The sequence below is a fragment of the Ambystoma mexicanum genome, chromosome 7p (genome assembly GCF_040938575.1).
Source record: "Ambystoma mexicanum isolate Mex_15411 chromosome 7p, UKY_AmexF1_1, whole genome shotgun sequence".
Classification (NCBI taxonomy): domain Eukaryota; kingdom Metazoa; phylum Chordata; class Amphibia; order Caudata; family Ambystomatidae; genus Ambystoma; species Ambystoma mexicanum.
In genome coordinates this window covers 917,614,608-917,641,668 of record NC_090939.1, presented here as the reverse complement: position 1 = coordinate 917,641,668, position 27,061 = coordinate 917,614,608, and the positions used below count along the sequence as shown (strand labels likewise).

At 44.5% G+C, this 27,061-nt stretch overlaps 1 protein-coding gene across 1 annotated transcript in view; it reads left to right on the top strand.

Moving 5' to 3' along the window:
• Positions 1-27,061, top strand: part of CPOX (coproporphyrinogen oxidase) — a 103,102-nt gene that overhangs the window by 4,510 nt on the left and 71,531 nt on the right. Inside the window, exon 2 of the mRNA XM_069637203.1 lies at positions 25,612-25,755. Within this exon, the coding sequence (XP_069493304.1) occupies positions 25,612-25,755 (144 nt within the window). The remainder of the gene's footprint in view (positions 1-25,611; positions 25,756-27,061) is intronic.

The following is a 27,061-nucleotide window of genomic DNA, read 5'->3' as shown; positions in this document are numbered from 1 at the left end:
GCTGAGAAAACTCAACTTTTTCAAAACATTTTATCATTACACAAATATTAATTTCACGAAACAAGGGAATACGACAATCAATAAAAATTACATAAAAGGAATTACAAGGAATTACAAAAGCAGATGAAAGTCACAAAAAACCTGCCTCACATAGGGAAATTCATTCTTTACATAAAGTTTGAACAGATAAAACAAATGAACCGAATAAAAAGAGAGGATCAAGAGCAGCGATTAGCCAATAATAGATAACATAGCCGATTTCGTGAAACAAACTCCAATAAAACATAATTAAACAAATATATCGAAGGCAGGGACATCGCACATAAAAGTTTCATCTGATTCTCTAATCAACCTCAGTATCTTTGATTGCATCTAATTTCAAAGAATTAAGAAAGTTAAAGGTGGCTATTCGGATACTCATGATTTTAGTCTTCAAAATAGTAGACCATCGATTCTCGAGACATTAAACCAAAATAAGTTAAATGCTTTTTGAAAAATCTTACTCTTAGGTTTACAAGAGCTGGACATTCAGCAATGATGTGTTTCAAGGTTTCCTTTGCGTCTCGGTGGCCACAGAATCTACACTGCTTGGCTTTCGGATCGATGAGATTTCGTCTAACAAGAATATCCCGTGCTGGATACAAATTGAATCGTAAACGCAGTATTACAAATCTGAGCTGACGAGAAGGCGCTCTGCACAAAAATGGTTCTAATATATTAAGTTTTTTTTTTTTTTTTTTTTTTATCAAAGCCATGTGCTTTAAATTCCCTGTATGTTAACATCTGGCTCTTGTCTCTATCCAATCCTTATCATAAATCTAAGCCTTTGCTCGATCTGGATTAGTCACCAACGTCTCAATTAACACATCAGCCTTTGCCAACACTTCAAATATGCATGCAGACCAAGTATGAACAAACACATGTGGAGACGTTGGCATATAACCAGCCAGACATGTGTAGGTGCCTTTCCCTGGCTTACTACGTGTGAGAGAAAATAAAATAGCCCACACAACCCCTTGTCGGGGAAAGAGGCACTGAGACCCGGCTGCAAGAGTTCAAAGGATGGTTTTTCTCCAGCTAGGAAATAATCCAAAAAACCCCTCCCTCAACATTACATCAACCTTGTATATATATCAATTGAAGTAATTCTAACAAAAAATGCTAAATGGACCCGATCGGCCAGGCGGTGTGGTGCTGTAGGTGTGGGTGGCATCTCTTCCTTCTGGTTGGCTGAGTGGCTGACGAGATGACGGACGTCAAATATCTTGTGCTCCATGCAGGTCAGGGTCCGGTCACTGTGGTCACTACCTAAGCTAATATGTTACACATTAAATAACAAATTATCTAAAACATTTTATGCTACTTTTCACATTTCTACATAAGTCACACACAATGATTATTGTCAGTACAATTGGGTCATTCGTGGCTTGTAATTGAAGGCCTTGACCCTTATTGTGCATGTAAAAGAATCAGGCTGTGTTTCGCATCTTTCCTAGGTTTCAAACTTATTAGTACAAGTAAAAACATATATAGTAGTAAAATGCTAAGGTTAGTAATGGGTGTGTTGGGTGGGTTTCGCAGCACAGGCGAGGGTCTGGCACTTGAAAGAAATACCTTACAGGGATCGCAGGGTCAAGATGGCAATAAATTGTTCCTAATGGGGGTGGGTGGCTTGCATGTTTATGGGGACGAACAAGGAGAAAGTGCTTAGTTCATCTTGGTTCACATGCTGGTTCTCATGCTAACGGTGATCTCAGAGGAAGAAAACTGTAGCATATTGATTGTTGTAACTTTCTCCAGCTTCAGCGTGAGAAATGGAAGCGCAGCGCTTTGCTTCGCAGGGGGAGTGCAAGGGTGGGGCCAGCCAGCTGCCTGTGCGCCTTGTGTGTGTGTGTCTCTGTCCTTGGCTGCTGCGGTGGAAGGGGAGCTGAGCATTGCTGTACTATCGCAGTGAGGCCTGTTTACCCAAGATGGAGTCCAAAGGGGGCACAAAAGATGGATGCCCCATGTCCTGCTCAGTAGTCCCATCTATGTAGCAGTCAACCGTGGTTTACTTTACATAAGGGCAAGGGGCAATCCCACTACCGGAGGCACGTGGTCCAAGCCTTGTACTGAGGAGTGTACGGTGCGAGGGGGCCTGGGGACCCCTCACTCCCATACATTCCCCCCTTTCGTTACATCTAAAGTAACAAACTACTTGTCTCGTTCTTGCTTCGGTAGCGCTCAGCTTCAGTCACAGCCTCATCCCAAGCGGGTGTACCCTTATTGGCATCCATGCTTTGCACACACTTCTTAAGCTGTTTCCTCTTCTTGCTTACTCTTCTGGGGTGACCATTAAGTATATCCCACCATCCCCGTCTAAATCTATCCAAACCTCGTTATACCACAGCAAGTTCTTTGGTTCTTTAATGGTAGTGTGATGTAGACTATCGACCACGTCCCCATACTACCTATAGATGGCAGTCATTCTATACTGCGGTGTGGTGTATTCTCCAGTTTGTACTTGGGCATCTATCATGGTAGCCACCGTTGTCTGTCGGCCCACTGTTACCATCATCATCGCTGAATTAGGCATATTATTTTCACAGCATCTTAGTCCCAGTTGGCACACACAGAATATTAGGAGAAGAAAGACAATAATGGGAATGAGTATCTTCGCTGCTATGTTCACCCATGATGGTATCCAGCTGAACAGATTGTCGAACCATGTGTTATCTGCTCCACCTTCTGCTCTCATTCTTTCTCCTAAATTATGCACTGCTGTTATCACGTGTGACAGTGTCCCGTTATCAGCATCTGAAGTTGGTACGAACGTGCAACGCGCCCCCCAATTTTTTTGCAAACACCGCCGTCCATCGCCGTGATAAGATCTAAGGCATATCTGTTTTGCATCGTCATCAGGCACAGTGCATGGAGCTCTATTTTTATGATGTTGAATCCTTCTTCAGTGTCGTTAGCCAGCTGGATGAGCTCCCAGCGTGTTATCTGCAGCCATTTCGCATTTGTCCTTGCTTGAACGCCTGGTGCTAGAAATTATGCAAAAGATGTCTCTGCAGATGAGAAAAGCTTGTACTGTTGTGGAATTTCAGCAGGGAGTTCTGACGATTTGGACGAAATATAGTTGGATCTTTTGCTGCGTGACAACTTGGTTCTCAATGTTTCTTCTGACAATAGTTCGTATGCTGGGGGCTCCGTGATTGTCTTATTGGGCGCTGTTGATGGTTCAGCCGATTGGCCTGCTGCCGATTTGTCAGCCGATTGGCCTGCTGTCGAACTGTCAGCCGAAGGCCTTGCTGTAAACTGAACGTGGCTCTCTGGTATCACCATTAGTGCTGAGTGGAGTGTGGCTAGGGCACAAGTGCCCCTCCAGGATGCTGGGAAATGCAGGTAAGCTTGTTTTCCACAGATCCCGTATATGTCCATTAATGCAGCAGTGCCTTTTTCATATCTGGTATTATTAAAGTCTTATTGCACTGCTGTGCGGTTCCCATATTCTCCTCCCCTTCTCCATGGAAGCAGAGTTTGTGCCGTATTTCTCTTTGAATCTTTATGGGCCTCTCCAGGGGTGTGACCCATGTCAGCTTGGTGATATGCTGTGACCAGATGGGGATGCACGTTTCTTTTGCCCACTCGTATATTTCGTCTGGCAGCCCTCGAAGCCCCTCAGCTTTGCATTTAATCGTTTCATCATGCCACTTGTCTGCATACCTTGTCCCTTTTATGATGAAAGATGGCTCTTGGAGGCAGATTACGCCTTGTCGTCTGCTGGTGCAAGTTTGTTTGTTTTCCAATTTTTCCATGGCGACTGTGTGCCTGAAATGTCTTTTGTATTCTACACAGCATCAGATGAATCAAACATTGGGCCTCAGACAAGGGTACTTCCTGTGGGATTAACATTTTTGGGGTTCCAGTTGCATGAGGAATAAGTGAGCACACATAGCAACTTTCATTACTTGCTTGCTTTGCTGCGACGCTCATGTCTGAATACCATTTATTTGATTGGTCAGGGTGTCGGGGGGTCCTTTATTTCATCTAACCCCAGGTTATGATAAATATCGTATCTGTTTTTTCCCACCCCCCTTTTTCTCCTCCTTTGTTTTTTAATTGGGTACCAACTCGTTGATATTGCAGTGGGAATATTCTGGACCATGCATCATCTGTTGTTCATGGTAACGTGTGTGTTCAGTAGTGGTTTCTGGTGCCGTGTGTGGGTGTATGTTTGTATTTCTGGAGTTAGTCAACCAATAGTAATCGTCATTTACATTCCATCCAAGCTCTATTTCCTTGGCCATAGTATTACTCAACAATGGAATAGCAGTTTTGTTTACATGCAATTGTTCATAGGGTGACATTTGTCTTTATACTATTCGATTCAGTGTTATAAGTGTCCTTCAAAATAGTTGTTGCTCCAGTCCATATTAGTTTAGACCCTGGTTTTGTCATTTTAGCCCGTTCCCCCCCCCCTTTGTTCATTTCATTTGCCACAAATAAAACAATGTTATACCAAATAAAATAAAACATCATTATTGCAAATAGTATGGCAGCATATTTTATAATACATTCCACATTATTTAATCTACTGGCCCTATTGGCATCCCTATTTCTATCTAACATCTCAGCCTGCTCAGCTGTGTCGTCGCATTGGCTCATGTTGAACCTATGTGGGCGAGACAAAAGTCATCATGAAAAGAAACATTTGTAATTGTTCATTATTTTTCATCTCTTTGCGCAATTAGGCATTTAACAATTTCTTTTCATTTATCATAAAAATAATGAAGAAAAATAGAAAAAAACAACATGATTTACATGAGAAGAAAAGAAAGAAACAGAGGGAGAGAGAGACAAAATATGTAAAAACATTTTGCTTTTCCACTATACTTTCCCTGTTTAAGTTGCAATTTTCATGTCAAACTGTGCTAGCGATGGCATCCACATAGTCGGTTTCATTTTGGGGAAGTGCGACGCTGTGCGCCCTTCTCACATCTGAGAGGTGCACCAAGTATTTCAACCCCTTCACTTTAACTGCAGTTGGGGTGCTGTACACCACTGTGTATGGACCATGAAATCTTGGTGAATTCCACCTTCTTACAAAATTTCTAACATAGATGTATTCCCCTGGCATTAATGGCCCCTCTGGGCTATCTGCTGCCGGTATGTAGGTGTCTGTTGCTACATCTTCAGTAAATGGCGGAGCAATTTGTTTTGCTATGCTGCGTACTGCACGCGTTAGCTGTGCTAGGTATTCCTTACACTCTTCCCCCGGCACTGTGGCAGCCCTGTGTGCATCAGACGCCCTCCTAACAGGAGAGAGAGGCGTGTGCATTCTTAACCCTGTCACAATTTCGTGCGGGCTTAAATGGTGATCCTTGCATGGTTGATTTCTGAGTTGGAACAGTGCTAGGGGCAGACAATATACCCAATCTTTTTTCAACGTGCTGCATAGTTTCGATAAATTGCTTTTGAGCAGTCCGTTGATCCTCTCCACAACTTCATTGGCCATTGGATGATAAATCGAACATAGTTTATGTTTCACCCCCAGAAGGGAGGTTACTTCTTTGAAGAGATCATTCACAAAGTGCGTGCCGTTGTCTGAACGGATCACGTCACAGATTCCCCACCGCGAGAATACTTCTCGCACAAGGAACTTGGCAGCACATTTTGCATCCGGATGGGGACAGGGGCCCGCTTCCACCCACCGTGAAAAAGGGCATACTACCACAATCAAGTATCTCGCTCCATTACATCTTTCTCCCATATTGGCGTAGTCGATATGTAATTCTCTGAATGGACCTGTAGGGCGTGGCAAAGTGCCACGCAGAGTTCGTAATGTCATTCCTGAATTGTAAGTTTGGCATGTAGTACATTCAATCACAAATTTAGACAAGTATTTGTGCAGATTGGGAACAAACCAATCCTCCTGAATGTCTGAGGCGATGTGCTGCTTTGCAACGTGAGCTGGGAAATGCAGTTGTTGGAACGCTACTTCTAATAATTCTACAGACATCACTACCTTGCCTGTCGTTTCCTGTCTCCAAATGAGATCTCTGGCTGATTGTTTACATCCTCGCTTGCCCCACAACTCCTGCTCTTTCGGTGGGGCCCTTCTCTGGAGTTCTATCAATTGTGCTATGGGCGTGTTACTGTATGCTTCTGCTGGTGGTTCTGCTGTGGCTGTTTTTACAACGTACTCTGATGTTGGTGTCTTATTGAAGTACGAGGCTTCCTTCGCTGCTGTGTCGGCTGCCGCGTTCCCCAATGAGACAGCGTCTGTGTTATTGGTATGGGCTTGGCATTTAACCACTGCCACTACCGATGGCTCTGCCAAAGCTTCTATTCATTTAGTAACGTGGCATGTTGTACGGGGGACCCGTCTGCTCTTCTGAACCCTCTCCTTCGCCAGCGTGATAGCCCTGAGTGAACTGTGGTGGTGACATAAGCTGAGTCTGAATATATTGTTATGGCACAATCTTTGGCTGTGTGTAACGCACTGATTAGTGCGGTCCGTTCGGCTGCTTGAGCAGAGTAATGTGAGGGGAGGCGCTTTTGAACAATCACTTCGTATGTGTCTTCTTCCATGTGCACTACTGCCATCCCCACATGTTTTCTCCTGTCTCTGAGTTTATGGATGCTGACCCGTCTATGAAATAAATTTCTCCTTCTGTAAGGGCATTTTCTCTTGCTTTGGGAATGTCATCGCCCTCTCCCTCATACTTGCTACAATCGTGTTCCTGTAAATCCTCTGTTGTGCATGGCTCTGTAATGAATGTGGCTGGGTTCACTGTCTTGCATCTGACCACATGTACATTTGGACTTGATATTATTATTTCATAAACAGAGGCTCTCTGTGTTGTGAGAGTAGATTTTGATCTTTCCAAGATAGCAAATAATGAGTGTTCCGCATATAGCGTCACTGAATATCCCATTACGATCGTGGCACTTTTCTCAATGGCGAAGGCCGCTGCAGAGAGGGCCTGTTCACAAGCGAAATGTCCCTGCATTACTGGGTCTAATATTCCACTGTAATACGCTAATGGTTTGTGGTCTAGCGGTGTCTTTTGTGTCAATACTGCTGTCATTAATGTTCCATTGCTGTGTGAAAACGCGAACAATTCCCTTTCATAATCTGGATTTGCAAGGACTGGGGCGTCTGAAATAAGGTCTTTTAATCGAGAGAATTGGGCAATTGTCTCCTGTGTCCATTTTATTGGGGCTCTGTTCTTGTGCTTCTTTCAGTGCTTGTAGCATTGGCCGTGTGTGTGCTGCGTAATCGAGGATCCACGCTCGGCAATAGTTACATATGCCAAGACATTTCTGCATGTCCTTCATTGTTTTTGGTATGATAATGTGTCGAATGGCAGCAGCTCTGCCTGGTAGTATTCTTTTTCCATCTTTAGATATTTGCTGACCGAGATATACAACGTCTGCAAGGCAGTATTGTAACTTTCCTTTGTCCACCTTGTATCCCTTGGCAGCCAATACGTTAAGCAGTGTTATTGAGTCTTTTCTACACTCTTCTTCTGTTTTCCTGCAGACAAGTAAATCGTCTACGTACTTTATAATGGTGCTCCCTACATCTATGTTGCCGATGTCTTCTCGCAGTACTCTGTTAAAAATGCTTGGGCTCTCGCAACTCCCCTGTGGGAGTCTGCGGTGTTCATATCTGCTGTTTCCTAATGTAAAAGCTGTGAGGTACTGCGATTCTGGTGCAAGTGGCACAGAGAAAAAGGCATTTTTCAGATCAATGACAGTGAAGCAAGTTGCCTCTTTTGGTATACTGCACAATATTGATGCCAGGTAGGCACTAATGGGAACTCTTTTTGGATGACGTCATTGAGTGGGCGGAGGTCCTGAACCATTCTCCACGCCCCTACTTTCGCTTTTTTAATCGGAAAAATCGCTGTGTTGCATGGGGAAGTTGATGGCACTAAGATACCTTGGCTTAGGAGTGCATTCACTGTTTCTCTAATACCTTCCTCTGCTTCTTTGGATATTGGGTATTGTTTCACTCTGGGTGGGAGGGCACCTGGTTTCAGTTTTATCTTTATGGGGGACACCTCATGCAACAATCCCACATTGTGTGGTCCTGTAGTCCAAGTTTCAGGTGCTACCCTGGTCATGTCTTCCTCAAATATTGTCAGTGGGGCCTTTATGTTAGTGGGTTGTGTATTTCTCTGTATTGGATCATAATGTCACATGGTATGCTTATTTCCATTATTATTTCTCCACCCCCCTTGTAATCGGTAAACAATTCTTCATCAGTTATATCTTTTAGCATTATGTTTGGCTCTATGCATAGCACACTTCTCCAATCGCGTCCCTGCGTGTCCAGGCCTATGACCACAATGCGTTTGTTGGAAACTTGAACTGCCTCAATGTCTATAGATATAATTGTGCCTGGCACTACATCTGTTGGTGTGATTGGGCGAAATATGAAGTCTGATGGTATTCTCCACTCTTTTTGTGTTATTTCAGGCACTACTCGGGCTAATACCTGTATTCCATAGACAAACATGTCCATGTCAATGGGGATCCCTCTTACTGCAATTTCCTTTGCAATCATGCTTATTATCAGGAGTGCTCATACGGGGCATACCCCTGGCCTCGAGCACACTATTCCTCCTTCAGTAAAGGCTATGGTCATGTTTAACTTACTGAGCAAGTCTCGTCCCATCAAATTGATTGGTGCGTCTTCGTAATACAATAAGGCTGCGCGCACGGTTTTTCCCCCTACTGTTACATCAATATCTTTTGTATAAGGAACTTTTTAAAATAGCCCCAGAGAACCCCTGCGTCTCCAAATTTCTTCCCGAGAGCTGAAACCGCCCTTCTGTGAGGCATGATTTTTCTGCTCCAGAGTCTACCATAAAGATAAACTGCTTGTTTCCTATCTCTGCCGCCACTAGTGGTTCCTCATTTGCACTTTGTGTGGTGGATAGGACTGGACAGGCAAGTACTCCCTGTGGGCTGTCCTAGTCTTGGTATCTTTGCTGACCTGGCAATGAAAAAACGTCACCCACGACCGTTACGCCATGGAATGGTGCAGGGGCACCGTTTGCGGCCGCTGCAAAAGGGTTATTGTTTATGTTCCCTACTGGGTTTTGTCTTGCCATGGGCTGTAGTGCGTTTTGCTGTTGTGGCTGCTGCTGTTGTGGGGCTGGCTGTCTTTGTTGCATTTGGGGGTCATAGCAGTACTGATCTTGTTGCCCCCCCTCCCCATTGGAGCTCTACAAGGGCTACCTGGGTGTGGGCAGCCCCACCCCCATTGTTCATGGGCTGCTGCTGCCCTAGAAAATACCCTGATGGTCGCATTCTACAATCTTGTGAATAATGTCCCCATCTTCCACAATTCCAACATGACCCCTGTTGTCCTCCTCTTGGACCTTGCCCACCATACCCTCTGTTTCCCATTCCTCCATATCCTCCCCTCTGCCCACGGTACCCACCTCTTCCTTGGGCCTGCCTGTTCTGCCACTGTGATCCTTGGCATGGTTGTTCTTCTCCGTTCCGCTCTCCTTGGTCCTCTCCAACCCACTGCACTGCTATCCCAACGGGTCTTCCTCCCGCGTTTTCCTCTCCTTAGTTTCCTCTGTCTGCTGTTACACTAGCAGTAATGGTGGCGACCTTCACTAATTTTGTCTGCACTAATTTTGATTCGTCGGCCAGCCTCTTTTGCGTGACCTCCTTTTCCTTCTCTTTGATCCTCCTCCAGTGGTGTACAATTATGCTCTGAATTTCAGGCCACCCTTTGGCTTCGATCCCAGTTATTTTGTCCAAGGCCTTCTGCACCTCTTTCGGCAACCCCTTTTTAATGATAAAATAGAATAAAGCTGTTCATTGATTCCATGCCGTACCAGTTTCGCCTCTCCATAAATCTTGCACTCGCAAAATGAATTGCGCAGGATCCTCGTTCTCCTCCATCGTGCACTGCATCACTGCATGTAAATCTGGAACGTCTGGAAATGCACGCCGCAATGCATCCCACACTTGTGCTCGAACATTGTTGAATGGTGATCCATCGCATCAATCACAGCTCATTATTACTCCCGGGAACCCTGCCATTTCCCAGATTGTGTCTGCTTGGTCCCCGATTGCTGATACTAATGAGCTTTTTACATCACCTATAGCTAACCGCACACCTGCCGTTTTCTTCTCAAATACATGTATCCACTTACCTCCCCCTCCCGTCAGCGGGGGGAGGAGTTTTAACAGGTTGGTTTTGTCCATTTGGGCCCACGGAATATAGTTTGGCCTACCTGCTCCTTTATGCATCAGTGGCATTTGTAGTTTCTGTTTCTTTCCCGTTTTGCTCGTTCTCCCTTTTTTTCGTTTTACTTACCAGTATGTTCCCTGTCCTCCCTGTTCGCTGTCTTAATCTACCTTGCCATAATGGTGGTGATAGTGTGTCTGGGTAACGGCAGTTTGGCAGTGGGGAACCCTCTGCGGCAGCTGCCTCTTTGTATTCATCTAAATCATCCCATATTTCTTCTATTTCTGACTCTAGCTCGTTATTATCCTCCCAGTTTCCTTGGGTTCACTTCCTTGTCTTTCACCCTGATCTCCACTTTGTTGACTCTCCGGTGTATCTGGGCGTATAATTCTCACTGGTTTGTTATTCAATTGGAACAGGAACTGTCCTGACTGCCACTCTTGTTCTTGTCTTTGCTGCAATGACGTCCTTTGCGATGCTATAGACTGCCCTGATACCGAGGCTGCTGGGGTTGCATTGCTTGCTGCCCCTATCGGGGGTGTGAGATCTGCCAGTGACGGCAGGGGTACCTCCCCTACCCCTGGCAGCATTTGTCCTTTGTCACATAAAGCTCTTAACTGTGTTATTTCCATTTGTGCGTGTGCTAACTGGCGTCTAAATCACCTGTTAAACGTGCTATGTCCACAGGAGGTGCACTCGTGGGGCCATACAGGCCTCCTTTGTCGTATGGTGGAGGTTCGGAGGCTGTTGCCCTGCCCTGAGCAGTGGCGGTGGGTGGTATATACAGGGGTTCACTAAACCCTACCGCTGGCCTAGTCATTAAGGGATAGATTTGTTACTTCGTTTTCAGTTGTAGTTGTTGAGCATTCCCCTTTTGGTGTCCCGCCTTCACGTTTTTTCTGTCATTCGGCTTGTACCTACCTCTGCCGTGGGGGCAACTTCTTCGAACATTCGCCATAAATCTAATACTTCTCTTCGGTTCTGTAACTGTTTCCCTTTGTATCGTGCTAGTAAATGTGTTGATACTAGGTCCAACACTCTTTTGTCAAATGACCCTCCTTCTGGCCAAATTGGTGTAACCCCGTCACCTTTTATCTCAGTGATCCACTGATCGTGATACTTCTGTATCCTGTCGCTATATAGTGGAAGGTGCTGGCAAATATGTGCCAGTGGTGTTACCCCCCCTCGCCCCCCCCCATGGTAATGTTTCTTTTCCTTTCTTGTGTATTCTGGTACCCTTGAATCTCTTCCCACCTCTCACTTGGTATGTCAGTTATAATATGTGGAAATAATATGTTCTTTATCAATGCTCACAATTACCATATGTCGCATTAGCTTTCTGAGAGGTGTTACCTGGTCACCTCTCACAATTTATTTCTTTGCTTTATCTTATATCAATCACAAATTACTTATACTGAAATACTTTAGCGTGGTCAACAAGACATATACACAAAAGCAGACCGACAAACATATAATCATGCAACATACACATGCACTGCCTGCGCGCGTTTGTTCTTTCCCTATTCCAGTTACTGTCCCTGGCTTTTCTTCTTCCCTATTCTACCTACTATTTCGCATTCACTCCCCACCTCTTTCACTTTTATTATGTCTCAAGATTTCTTACCTCCATGGAAAAAGAATATTCTAAAACTACTCCGAGTCTACTCAATATACGAGACCCCTACTATTTTCTCTTTATCTCTATTGTGCACTTGGTCGGGACAAATGCTATGCGGCGCCGCCTTCTACCCCGTACGGGATAGGATACCACTTCTCTTCTTCTCACTTCTTACAACACCTAATGGCCTAATAAAGGATAGATTAGAAAAGCCTCACCGTCACTCACGCAGACCCTATTCTTAACTACCTTCCCTTTGTTGCTCATTCCCTTCGTCCCGCATTTCCCCTTACCTTCCTTTGGGGTCCTTGCAACCGGGACTCAACGTGTTCAGTCAGGTACTCCGAGGGTCGCCGCTCTCGGCCGGACCTCGCTCAGGACCGTCCCCCAACCAAGCCATGGCCTGCCTTGGCAAGCAGCTTTTTCGATCGGGTATTCGTCAACCGGGAACCCTTGACCCTTTCTTCTTGGTGTGCACAGTCTGGTCAACCGCAGAGGCGATGGTTTTGCTGGGGGCGCCCTGGATCTCGCTGCCGGGCGGTGCAGGCCTCGAGGCACCTCTCTAAATCACGTCACGGGGGTCACCAAAAATGTAGGTGCCTTTCCCCGGCTTACTACGTGTGAGAGAAAATAAAATGGCCGACACAACCCCTTGTCGCGGAAAGAGGCGCTGAGACCCGGCTGCAAGAGTTCAAGGGATGGTTCATTTCTCCAGCTAGGAAATAATCCAGAAAAACCCTCCCTCAACATTACATCAACCATGTGTATATATATCAATTGAAGTAACTCTAACATAAAATGCTAAATGGACCCGATTGGCCAGGCGGTGTGGTGCTGTAGGTGTGGGTGACATCTCTTCCTTCTGGTCGGCTGAGTGGCCGAGATGACGGACGTCAAATATCTTGTGCTCCACGCAGGTCAGGGTCTGGTCACTGTGGTCACTACCTAAGCTAATATGTTACACATTAAATAACAAATTATCTAAAACATTTTATGCTACTTTTCACATTTCTACACGAGTCACACACAATGATTATTGTCAGTACAATTGGGTCATTTGTGGCTTGTAATTGAAGGCCTTGACCCTTATTGTGCATGTAAAAGAATCGGGCTGTGTTTCACATCTTTCCTAGGTTTCAAACTCATTAGTACAAGTAAAAACATATATAGTAGTAAAATGCTTAAGTTTAGTAGTGGGTGTGTTGGGTGGGTTTCGCAGCACAGGCGAGGGTCTGGCACTTGAAAGAAATACCTTACAGGGAGCGCAGGGTCAAGATGGCAATAAATTGTTCTTAATGGGGGTGGGTGGCTTGCATGTTTATGGGGACAAACGAGCAGAAAGTGCTTAGTTCATCTTGGTTCTCATGCTAACGGTGATCTCAGAGGAAGAAAACTGTAGCATATTGATTGTTGCAACTTTCTCCGGCTTCAGCTTGAGAAATGGAAGCACATAGCTTTCCTTCGCAGGGGGAGTGAAAGGGTGGGGGCCAGCCAGCTGCCTGTGCGCCTTGTGTGTGTGTGTGTCTCTGTCCTTGGCTGCTGCAGTGGAAGGGGAGCTGAGCATTGCTGTACTATCGCAGTGAGGCCTGTTTACCCAAGATGGAGTCGAAAGGGGGCACAAAAGATGGATGCCTCGTGTGCTGCTCATTAGTCCCATCTATGTAGCAGTCAACCGTGGTTAACTTTACATAAGGGCAAGGGGCAATTCCACTACCGGAGGCACGTTGTCCAAGCCTTGTACTGAAGAGTGTACGGTGCGAGGGGGGGGGGCCTGGGGACCCCTCACTCCCATACACATGCTAAGAGCACACAAAGACGCCACTTGTAAATGGATACTAATGAAGAAAGAGCCAATTCATGACACAGCCACGGCCCTGGAATACATACCGGAAGGTGAAGCACACTCTCCAATATTTTGCCTCTAATTTGTGCAAAAATGAAGCCTGCAAATTTGTTTTGGTCTCTAATCCATAGAGAATTGTACGAATCTCCTTTTGACGCCAGTATGTCACAGCAGGACAAATAGAAAATGTGCCATATTTATACAAGTAAGCCGTGTCTGCGAGATGGCTGAAATTACGTTTTTGAGTGATCATATTTAAATCAGTCAATAAGACACAAACCATCAAATAGTGCGCCCAGATAGAGTTGTTGGAACAATATCAACACTCGCGTTGTTAACCTTCGAGTCCATTTTGGCTCTATGATTTAACCTAGGAGCAAAAAGCACAATTTGTGTTTTCGTTAAATTGATGGATCAACTCGTTCTTATCGAGATAGGTGCTTAAAGTTGACGATAGAATCTGTAAACCTATAGGGGATTTAGAAATTAAAACCAGGTTATCAGCATACCACAATGCTTTAACAGCCATACCTTTAATCTTTGGCGAATCTGAACAAACCTGGGCAAATGCATACATCACATTAAGTATGAAAGAGGGCTGAAGCAAGTATCCATCCTTGCTTCAACCCTCTGTGTTACAATTTCCGCAGACAACAATCCCATTATCGATAGCCTAACCTTAATGAAGGTGTCTGAATGCAAGGCATGAATAATGTCACACAAGGTGGCTGGGCACTTAGCATTTAGCAATTTCGACATAAGCTTAACTCTTGAAACTGAGTCGAAGGTTGAGTGCAAGTCAACGAAAGCGAAGTAAAGTGGTTGTTTAGATGTTTTTGCGTGAGCTTTCAAAGCATTCAACGTGAGAAGATTGACTGCTGTGCCCAGTCCCGCGACAAAACCTTTTTGATTGGGATCACGTTATTCACATAAGCGTGTCCATTGAACAAAATCTAGTGTGGTCTCATTGGGGTTCATAGCCTATGACATTGACAGATGGTTTCCCCTCTTTAAATTAAACTGTTTCTCTTTCCAAGCACAGAAATTACTTACCCTGCCTTTTTAGGTGCAGGTGATTCAAAAGATAACCAATATTTTCAATTGTGTTGCTATATCCGTAACAAGTTGTCAATTTCAGAAAAGTGGAAGTTTGAAAAAAGAATATGTTCAGTCCAATCATCAATTTGAGATGGCAAATATAAACATGAGATAGACTGGCGGGACAAATGGTGAAAAATATCAATTTTTTTTCTCTATTCCTGATCCAATGTTACCATTGTGTCTATTAGCGCTAGCTTACCTGAGAGAAGATAATTGTCCCCACAAGTTTGGCTGCCAGCAGAGTTATAAATCTGGCACCCACTGTTCAAGAGACACTGTGACATCATTGCGTTTGGGATTAACGCATCAATGACATCACGCCCGCGTCTTATCTGATGCAGAAAGCAGTTACAGCTGGTGGGGGAAATGCGCGTGTCAGCATCACACTTAGGAAGGCGTGCTGTTGACACTTTGCACTATTTCTTTTATATTTTTTTTTTTTGGGGCGAAGTTAATTCCAAAAATAACCTCGCATTTGAAAAAGTAAGTCCATCTAAACATAGGACCCTTCTTATTTGTCCCTAACTTCATGATATTAATCTTGCCAGAATGAATCACCATTTCGTTTTTATACGCATACTCACTTATTGCTGACCATACGTGATCCGATTTTGGGGCTTGCAAAGGCATGGCTGCTTAAACCTTTGTTCAAATCAGCCAAATCTAGGTTAAAGAGGTAGGGAGCAAGCATGTATAACCCTGCCTCACCCCCCTCTCCTTGTGTATTGGTCGTGAGAGATGGCCCAGCGTGTCCAATCTAATTTTTAAATAGTAGTGTGCAAGTGTGTGTATGAAAATTGCTAGTAGTCCCGGAGCGATGCCCGAAGCTTTTAGTTTTCCCTACAAGCGGTTTCTGTTCACGGTGTCGAAGGCTTTGCGAAGATCTATTAGGGCTTCGTATTGGGGCCGGGGGGTACTAGACTGCCATGTGTGAACTCTTAGCCTGTCACCACTAGCCCATTTAAAGTCGTTGATTGGCCTTGCCAAAAATCTATTTGAGCCCTGTCCAGAATGCTGCTACTTTCTGCCCAGGATTCGAACTCCAATAATACTGCACCCGCAAAAGTCTTGCTGTCTGTGTCAAGAAGGAAGATCGGGCGATAGTTATTCCAATCTGCTCGATCGCCCTTCTTGTAAATGGCTGTCACTACCGCAGACTTCCAGCTATCCGGACGTTCTCTGTTCAATAATGTTTTCAAAGAGAGAGCATAAGATTACAGTCCAAGATTTCTCTTCAGCTTTCAGAATGGCATTGGATAAGCCATTTGGCCCAGCCGTGCTTTTAAGTTGAGTGTTTTATTAATTTTCCCACTACAGCCGGTTGACACATTTGGCCCGTGGCACATTTAAAAATGGTCCTGCTAATATAATTATGCAGGTAATTCTGTTTCTGAAAGGAAAGTGTGCTAATCAGATCTATGTGTCATAATGCTTCGTGCCAAGAAACCTAGTGCACTTGGGTGCCATTGCTGGAAGAATCTCCTGACATCCCCAGCACTGCATTGGTATCAGGGAAGGCTCAAAGGTCACGTGCATTACTGACCAGTGCTGGAACACAAGGTGACAGCAGGCAGAAGTGCTGTTTTAATCAAGATAATTGTGTAACCTAGTCAGCCTGGTGGCATTAAGTCTTGTATGGTTATGACATGTGGCTACTAGGATCACATGGATATACAGCAGCATCTGCATAACTTTGTCAACTTTGGTGAGCAGTGCCTTGGCCATGAAAGGACTGATGTGCATTAGGGTGTCTGATCTGGCTGTCGACACAACAGCAATGTTAGACGATGCTCAGCAAGCTGTCTTTGATTCCCCTGTGGAAGGCCAACACCTTCCTCTCCTCTGGGAACTGGTGCTTCAAAGGCAGTCTCTCAGCGCCGACTCAAACCCTGTTAAAGCAGCATACTCGCCGCATCACGAGAGCCGATTCGACGTCGACCCAGAGGGAGCCCTATTTGGCCACTGGATCCGTGCAACTCGAGAGTCTGAACACTGGCTCAACCACAGTAAAGCACACGCAAGCCTAGCTCAACGCCATCTAAGGCATAATGACAAAGGTATTAAAAGAAGCCCTGTCCCCTGGTTTGCATTAAAGGACCATTGTTACTTTTAAGCCCACCTTTTAAAAACATTTTATAACGACTATGATTTGAACGTTGAAATTGGTGCTGCAATTTCTTTGTGTGAACATCACTGTCTATCAACCCAGAGTGGCCTTTATTATCGAACGTCAGGGCTGGATCTTTAGTTAGTTGTGTGCATTACTAGTTTTATTGAAGTTCCTATTATGCAGAGCCTTGGTTGGACATTTTTCTTTTGTCACTGTACTCTATATTGTTTTTGTTGCAAATGTCAGCTCACCTCCCGCCCCCCAGCCATCCTTGTTCCTTGACAATATCTTGGTCTCAGCCTGCACTTCCAAGAGGTGAAGAAGGTACCTGGCATGATGTGCCTGTTTGACATTTGTGATTTAGATCACTGTTGGTTTTAGTAGTAGTGTGGGGCTGCATAGGCGGTGTAGGCACTACTTATCCCTGTACTCTTGCAGTACAGGAGTCCTTTCATCACATCCATCTGTATGTGTCGGGACACAGCAAAGACATATTGTTCTTCTCTTTTATTAAGTAAACCCACCCCACTTCCAGAAGATCCCAAAGTGTCGTTCATGAAAATGGCAGCACATGCGGAATTTAAAACAAAAATATAAAAGTTTGCCTTTTCACTCCTGGGCACTGTAGTTCATATTTCTGAGACTTGCCATTATTACTGTGCTGCATTACACAGACATTGCCCGTTAGATTTGTGTGCTATGAATTAATTAGCTCATTTAAGCAAGCTAAAGTGGGGTGGGGGTTTTTGATCACGTCTGTAGTTACAGGTTTAAACATTTTAAATTTAGCAGGTAGTGTCGTATTGGAGGACAAACTGGGACACACTGCTTGTCTACACCGTGCCTTCCATTTGGCTGTAGCTACAATTTTTGTTGTTTTTGTTGTGTAAATGTCCTTTAGCTTCTAAGAACCCATGCATTCTGTCAATTGAACTCTTTGTCCGTTTCTACTCGCCCTTTTAAAAGAAAAATGTACAGCATGATTGGCATGAGTGGGTGGCGGAATTAAGCTCCTGCATCTTTTTAGTTATGGCTTTAACCTATAAGCAGACACTATTGCATTGGGTACAGAAAGAAGAGAGATTGGCTATGGGAAGGGACATCTGGCTTACGGGTGTTTGGCTATTGATCCACCCACTGACCAGTGCCACTTCCTGCCCCAAAATCCATCTCTTTGATCTAGTGCGTTTAGGCCATCCAAATAGCAGAAAAGACACCTAATAATATAAATGACAATTACTACTACTTCTAGCTCTGTCATGGCGTAACATGAAGCATTGAGCTATATAGGGCCTGACAGTGTGGGTTCTAAGCAGTCTTCTGTTAGTTAATGGCCTGAACAGAGCTGTAAACAAGCTTCCAGTGTAATAAAAATGTCTGAACCTAGCGTGCCTTCAGTAACTTGATTTATAAGCAATAGTGCCTAACAGTTTTGGCTTGAGTGCATGTTTGGTATTTGCCAGCACAATCGCTCTGCAAATGCTTAAACCTATAGATGTAAAGTTATGGGGACCCGTTTGCCAGGCATTGACATCTTATGCCCACATACTCCCACTATTTTTCATCTGTTCCAGGCACTAATCTGCTTCCAGGTGCTCTCACAAATTATCAGCCTTGACATCTTTTCCCAGGTTGTAAGCTGTCCGTGCCTGGGAAATGCGAAATGTCCACACAAAAGCCACATTGGTTGTCTTTGCCATTACTTACCATATTTTGCCAACGGTATGGATGCTTGGTAGCAAATGCGTATGAATACACATCCAGCTTGGTGGTCGCATTATTCCCCCATTTTGTATGTTTTGCTTTGTTCGCCAATTGCTGAAAGTGCATATTGTGTATGTTACTTGGATGCCTCTACTGCTAGCTTTTGAACCTGCTCTTGCTCCTGTGCCGAGGAGGGGCGCTGGTATCCCTTCGCACGTAACTGATATGAATCCAGCACTAGTTGCCTTACACCTTCACAGCATTCGTAGTCGTGAAAATTACACGATGCAGCCCATGGAAACGCCTATTTCCAATGTTTTATGAAGGACCGAACAGGGGAGTAGGGATGTAACGGTATACCGTTAAAGATACCGTGAACCACTTAATTGAACAATAATAACCGTCACATTGTTTATACCGTTCATACCGTAAAGTGTGCTTTTCAATCTGATTTGGAAAGGCTGCAGTAAGCAAGTGCTGCGCAGTCTTGGTCTTGCGCTGTTGGATGTGCCGTCTGCCAAGTAGTTTCAGTTGGAGCAGTTTTTAATGCCATTCCATAAACCACACGTGCCTGACACAAAATCAATATGTTAGCAATAGGAAGAATAGATACAGTGCCAAGAAGGAAAAGGGTTTACTTTGGGTTGGCGGCTTTGGGGTTTATATATTTATAATGGATAATGTTCTCTAAACATATGGCAACGGGGGATTTCCCTGGTTCTATCATTGAATTTACATATAACAAGTCATACTGCGAAATTCACTCATCTCTGTGGATATTCCCTGCTGCCATACCAAAGGGTGACATGTCCGTGATTACTGAACACCTTTTGGCCCGCAAGTAAACTAAAGGCTGTAACGTAAAGAGTGTGCGTCTGTGTGTGTGTGTGTGTGTGTCTGTGTGTGTATATGCGCACAAGCGTATACTACCATCAGCCTCCATTGATCGGTGGCATGCAGGTTATCAAGATGGCAACATGTTCATCTTCACCAGTAGCCAGTGGGGGAGTATAAAGCCTAAATGACCACTTAAGAAAAGCTATTCAGTTTGCTTTGCCAATTGCAGCAGCCCCCCGACACTCCTCCTCTCCACACGTGTGTTTGTGTTTGGTGGAAGCAAGGCATTTCAGTGGAAAGTATGTTGAAAAGCCCAATTCTGGCCCTGGGTGCCTGGTTTTGTTTGTGATGCTAAATCTGTCAATTTATGACCTTTTAGAAAATATTTGTTAAAATTATTTAACTCCACCTGCTATACCACGATAACATGATATACCGTCATTTGGCAAGAAGGTTATCGTACCGTCATAAAACTAATACCGTGACACCCCTACAGGGGAGTAACTGCGACTGATGTGGATCTTCAGATTCTTTGTATGATGTGGATTGGGAGGTTATGAGGCTGCACTTGAAGAGGTACAGTTGCCACCTATTGGCTTTGCCTGTGCTGGCGATCTAATTGTGTTTTAGTATATGGTGTATTAGCTTAGATATGGAAACGTGATTGTGCTTTAAAGAAGTAACTGTCCAGGAGGTTATATGTTCAAATTCTATTTTGTACGTAGCTAGTCACAGGTACAATCAAAAACAAGTCACCCGTTTTGGCTTTTGTGTTGGGATACAATAGGCATTTGCCATAATGGTACTACCTGACCATAAGATGGTAACGGGTGGAAAATGATGAGTCTTTGGGCGGCTTATAGCAGTGCCTGGCAAATGCCTTTTAGTACTTTGACAAAGCCAGCAATGGTGGCTTGTTTATGTACTTGCTTTTACAGAAGGTTGGTGTAAGGAACAGATAGGTCAAGTGTCTGAAGGCACACTTGGCTGTTGCAGCTGTACCTTTACTACTGATGCAACAGTCATTAACTTTCAGCAGATTGCTTAGAAATAACTTGCAGGCCAGTGTTGTTAATGCTTGAAAGAGCTAACTCGGAGATCCCAGAATATTTTTTGGGGTGTGATGGGGCATGTAATGGGTAGGAATGGCCATAGGTATTAGCATGGCCTTGGGCAGTCAATCAGTGGGTAAATGACCAAACTCCAAAAAGCTGCGTCCTTCCTCCATGTGGCCTCTCCCTTTTGGCTATACTCCAGTGTAATAGTTTCAGGTAATAGGTTGTGCTTAATCGCCCTTTTTTATTGGCAATACTGAAAAGTAGTTGGCACAAGTACTAAAAATGAACAAGTAGGTGGACTAACTAGTGTAAACATGTGGTAACTGACTGCGGCATGAATGATGGGTCGAGAGTTCTAACAAGTGCAAATGTCTCCTATTTTCATGTCAGATCCCCCTCTGGTAAGGGCTCTAACTCTAACGGTACGAACACTTAAAAAGGGAAGTCTCACCTGCAGCACTTAGCATCAGAGTGGGACCCTCTCACTGGCACAAGGCGATCTTCTTCTCCGAGTCAGCGCTCCAGGCCAGCATACTCAAGATGGTATCAGGCTTGCAAAAGACTAGACCATTGTGAAGCAATCTGGCAACCAAGTTGGGTACATACGCAGTGAAGGGGCACATTCAAACAAACTGAAAGGGGGACACGGGGAAGGACTACACAGAGGTGCAAAAATCGCTTGTAGCTTAGTGACCGTGCACAAAGGGAAACTTGAAATGCAGCTTCACGCCAGAGCCCATATTCCAAGCTTCTGGGTGGTGGACTAATGAAGATTTTCCAAGAGAGCTTGCTGGAAAGTCTTGATTCTTTTAGACGCAGAGGTGAACGTTATGCGTCTTTCTTTATTTTAATTCGAGCAGTGAACGTTTAAAAAAACAGTAACGTTCAATTATTATCCCATAAAACTAGGGAAAACAAATTACTAACGTGTATCTAGGTCCTCTCCGTGCTAGACCTGGTCATCTTTTCTTATCTTTCTTCGATGCAAATCTGTACTCTCTGTCCCTCATTCTCCGGGCTTGCGACCACTTTTGTTGATGCCTTCTTATCCTAGGCCGGCTTCCCATCAGTCCAAAGATAAAGGCTTAATAATGTTAGATACACTTGGGCTACTGTTTTGGCATACATTACTTATGCATATATCTCAAATTAATAGACTAAGTACTACTTTCTGTATGTTATGTTGCACATCCTGTTCTGCATTGTTCACTATCTAAAGATATCCCTGATAGCTGTGTATCAGTCGCATGTCGTTGTGCGAAGGGGTAGGATAATGTTTGCCTCTGTGTCTTTGCATCTGTGTCTTTAATAGAATCAAGACTTTCCAGCAACCTCTCAAGGAAAATCTTCATTCTATGTCAAGACAGGATGGGAGCATTATGCATGTTTAAAGCTTACTTGCTACTAATGAAGCTGACTGATCGATTGGTTTGAGATGCAGATCGCTGAAGACCGATTCGCCTGACCATTCGGCCATCTTTATAATGTCCTCCTTTCAAACACCTATGTGGAAAGCTTTAGAAGCGCTAGCCCCTCCTGCTGATGGTGCACCAAAACGACTCATATCGATGCCTGCTTGCGCCAACGTCCTGAGAGAGACCGAGCTGAATCCCTCCTTTGATTGTGTTTATTTTCTGTTATGTAGCTTGAGCGCTGTTTGTATCGCGAAGCCCATAAATTCCATTGATTTGAGACTACTAGGTCTGACTTCACCCAATTTATGAGAAATCCTAAGCTCTGAAGCAGGCAACATCACAGAACAAACTGCAGTACACATGCAGGTTTACAGTGTACTCTTCACAGTGGAAGATAGCTCAAAGCTGAGGCTTTTGTAGCGAAGTGTGGAGAAGGTAGTTGTATAGCGAGAGACCGGGTGCAGCTCAAGTTGGTGGTAACCTTTATTCAAATCTAATTTGGAGAAACCGTTTGCACCCCGTAGCAAGTGCATCATATCAGTCATTATTGGGGACATGTCTAATTCTCTTTCAATCGCGACATTAGGCGCGCTCATGTCCACACAGATGGAAATGCTTTTGTTTCCTTTGTAGGTACAGGCACTATGGGCGACAGCCAGGGCATAGGCCCCATTGCATGTTCTATGATGTCCTGGTTTAAAAGCAACATTATTTCATCTTCCACTTGTCTTTGGATGTTGAGTGGTATTCCACGATGTGTTTCTCTTTTTAATTTCCCTATGCCTTTGAATAAAGTCAGGAACACTTTTGTCATCCTGTCCTTTGGACTGGTCATCTAGGCTGTCACGATTTGGTACATCACATGCACCAGTCCCATTTGTTTGGCCGACCTGATGCTGAGGATGCTACCTCCTGGAACTATCCCTTTGACCACATATATTATGGCCTTCGTTTTCTTGTTCTTGTAAGTGCAAGTAGTCTTGAACATTCCTTTGCAATTTAACAGTGTGTTTGTGCTGTATGGATATATGTCTATCTGCCAGCTTTAGTGGTTTCTTGTTGTCAAGGGACCTGTATGTCTCTTCATTAATCACGTTGACTGTGGCTCCTGTATCTATTAGAAATTCCCGACTGTGTCCATTTTTTTGTAGCCGCAAAGTCAGGCTGTATTGGGTTGCTGTGGCATTACCTCTGTGTACGTAGCTTCTTTTGTGGTCGACGCTTGATGATGAGGAATCCAATTCATTGTGGGCGCCTCAGTGAGGCCTCTAAATATCTTATTTTCTGCTGTGTTGACCTCCTTTTGGGTTCTTCTGGGCAGCCTGTGTGCGTGTAGTCTTCCCTTCTTTCTCTGTGTTGTCTGTCCCTGTGCAACAACTCTCTGTTTCTGCTATTTGAGCGATGTCGACTGGAGATCGCCATGTTCTGGGACGGGGGATTTGTCGCCTTCTGGTTTCCTCGTGATTTTCCGTTTTCTGGAAATATTTGATGTTCTTGCACACTGATTGGAAGTGATTTTCACCTCTGCATTTTGTCAAATCCACAGGCTTATGTGGGGAAAATTGTATCCACAGCGATAGGACCATTTCATTTGGTCCTGATTATGTTCAGACAATCGCACTTGACACAGGGATGCCGGGTGGCTGTCTGTGTTATTGCTCAACGATTCAGTCTGCATGGATAGTGCCGTGTCTGCTCTGGTGAGTTGTAGAATTTCTTCGAATGTCCTGCACTTCTGCAGTAATTTCTTCCTAAATTCGGCTGACTCTCATCCTGCAGTCGCTTGGGATTTCAGGGCCTCGTTTGTAGAGTAGCAGTCAAAGTGTAGTATTTTGCTCTTTTGCGTAACCTCATGACGAAGTTGTCCAACGTTTCTCCTTTGTCATGTGTGGAATATGTGACGTTCATACATTTTAGGGGAGCGAAATAATTGTTCAATGAATCAATGATGCCTTGAAATGTGTCATTTTGAGTCTTCTGGCATTTCAAACACGAGGTCTCTCTTACAATTGGACCTAGTGAGTGCATTATTATGCCTCTGAGATGGCGGTCCTCCCTGACTCCTGTTGGATCAATGTAGATATTGAGTTCTTCGAGCCACCTATTCCACCAGGGTGCCAGAATACTAGTGTCTGAAATGTCAAATGGCTGTACTGCCTGTAGTTCATATCCCCCATCATCCTGGGCCGCAGGTTGCGAGTGGAGTAGCTTAACTATGGGCTTGAGGAGCAACTAACTCATTCATTATCTTACATGATGGCCGTGTACTGTGGCATGGCTGTGGGGAGGGGCCTGGTTTTTTTGCACTCCACTTTTATTTTGTGGTCCAAATGCCACCTTTCTGCGAGCAGCAGCGTTTGGTGCTGGCTAGTGAGGTGGTGCCTTCAGGCCAAGTGCTCTTTCCCTTGCACCTTGAGATTGCTCACGTGGAGATGCAGCTGGGCACACTTCATGTGCTAGATGAAACAGCTGGAGCAGAAGTATGGGCAAGGGGGCAGGGCATGCTTACTGTTGGGCGGTTGCACCTCCGTGCCCTTTCAGTGGGCTTCCAAATGCCTGTTTCAGGCTTTCCGACATCCGAGAATTTTCTCGGTTGTCAGCGTCGTTATTGAGCCCCAACACTCGGCTTGCAGCAGAGCGGGGGGACGAGCAGCAGCAGCAACGATGGTGCAGCGCACATGGATGGCGCCCCCGCACTTGTTGGAGTCCTTGATGCGGCGGGTGGCAGGTTACCTCGGACGCGATCTCTACCAGCGCAGGGTTCAGCTTTATGATCCTCGTCGCCATTGTTGGATCCGCGCTTGGCAGATGACATTAATAAAACAAAACACGCAATGAAGCACAGGAGCCAGATCGTTGTAATGGCACCTTCTTTATTAATCTGGCACAGACTGGTGACTTTGGCAGTAACCCCACCTACCAATACGTGGTCGGCTACGTTCCCAACAAACAGTGAAAGGGGACAGGCGATCGCCTGTCCCCGCAATACATGCATGGGCATAAACATAGGACATTACATCTCATACAGTTCGCTGTCGAGTCCAGCAGATTATCAGAATGTTACAGGTTTGTTTGTATAAGCAACAGCCATGCGATTGACGTAAAGTGGTGGTTGAACACTCATTCGGAAATCATTCCCCCATGCACAATTTCACTATTGCTCTTGTGACTGTAGATGACCGGACAAAACATTTGGAGTTCTGTCGCTTGTCCTCGCAATCTTGTCATGCACTGGCCATGCTTCACTTTATTTCTTAGCCGTGTACTGCTGCGGCTGCCATCACGTTCAAATACGGTAGCCCCGATTTTAAATTGTAGTGACCGTTTTGATCAGAACACCATTCTTTTATTCGCACATAACCGCTAACACAACTCAATGGGTTTATTTATTTGTTAACCCAGTCCATTGAACATGCAGACATGCCTTCTTGGCTCGTTAATTCGAGAGGGGTTGGTGGCTTTTTTTTTTTTTTTCTTTTTTATGCTGACCGGGTTCAGCGTAAGAAAGTCCTGCAGCTCAAGTCCATCAATGGACTGTGGGCAAATGGGTACCTGTTAATTGACCAGCTCAATTGTCACTGCTATAAGTTCGCCTTTGCTCTTGTGAATAGCTAAAGTGCAACCATGCTAGAGACGGTCATATCTATGGTCTTTTTTTTAAATGAAAGGAAGGACCGGCTGACTTATCTTTTTTTCTTTTTCCCTCAATTTTTGACAGGTGGTGGTGGAATCAGTTGCGTGCTTCAAGATGGAAACGTTTTTGAGAAAGCTGGAGTCAATGTTTCTGTCGTTCACGGGCACCTTAGTGAGGAGTCCATACAGCAGATGAAAAGCCGAGGGAAATCCCTCAAGACCAAAGATGGTAATGTATTGAAAATGCATGAACGATGTGAATTAAAATGTGGTTTGTTTTTTCTCTTGTGTTGCTCGTATGTCATTCCTCTTTCTGCTACATCTCACAAAACATCCCCCTTCATATTGTCTGTTACTGAAGGTGATCTGGTTACAGGTGATGGCACGGACATAGTTGGGGTATGGCTTCTAGTGGTTAGCCTGAAACGGGTAATGGCTGCCTTTACTGTTTCTGCCTAAATGGTATTTGTTGGACAGTTTCCCCTACATCTCTTACAGAGACTGGCATCGGTATACTGCACTTTTCCTTTGCACCCTGTGTTGTGGCATTGGACTGGATGCCGCTGCGGTTTGGCACAGGGTTACTGTTTATTTCACCTCTAGATATGTTCAAAGTAGCCCGGTTTGGAAAATCTCAAAAGCAGGGAAGTCATTTGGGGTTTGTCAGGTGTCGCAACTGCGACCCCTGAGGTCTCCCTTGCTACCCCATCTCCCCCTTTTTTTTAAATGTTGTTGTTGTTATTATTATTATTTTTGTTTTTGTGTTTTTATGTTTTGGTATTGAAATTGAAGCTCCTGGGCTGTGGCCAGTGCCATGTAGCTCTTTGTTTCTGGGTTGGATGGCTTTCTTGATCAGGCTTTCCCCAAACAAAAAAAAACAGGGGGGGTCCCACAAGCAGAACACTTGAGCAGTAACCCTAAACACGAAAGAATAGGAATAACAAATAGTCTTTCTATAAAATCATTTCTAAGGTTTAGGCACACTTCAGGGTGTGAGTCACTGATTTAGCCTGATTGTGGCTGTTCAACACCTCAAATTCACAATGCAGACAAAACCTTATGTATTTTGCTTTTCGCAAGATGCAGTTATAGCATTTTTTTTTTTATTTTTTCTGCCGTTGTCTTTGTTAGATCATCACAAGACATTCCATCTCGGTGTCCTCAGTGACTTGACAAAATCTTTGTGCCTAAAAGCTTGTCTACAGTGTAGAAATGTTTGACCATAGCACATAAAGTGGCCCATGATGTACCCCAATGAATACTTTATTGTAACGTGTCTATCTTTCCTTTCTCCCTGGCATGTTGTTCACGATGTGTGTTTGCATGCATGAGGTAACGTGTGCCCAGAGTATGGGATGCCCTGTGAGTGCGCTGCTTTCCCTGTTTTACTCTAAATTATTTAATACACAGTAATGAACACTCCCAATGGTATGTATTTTGCCAACCTCTGAAGCCTGACATGTGGCCAACTTTGCACCAGACCTGCAGAGGAACTTGCCTGCTGTTAAATCTCAGTTACCAGTTTATTGGTATCC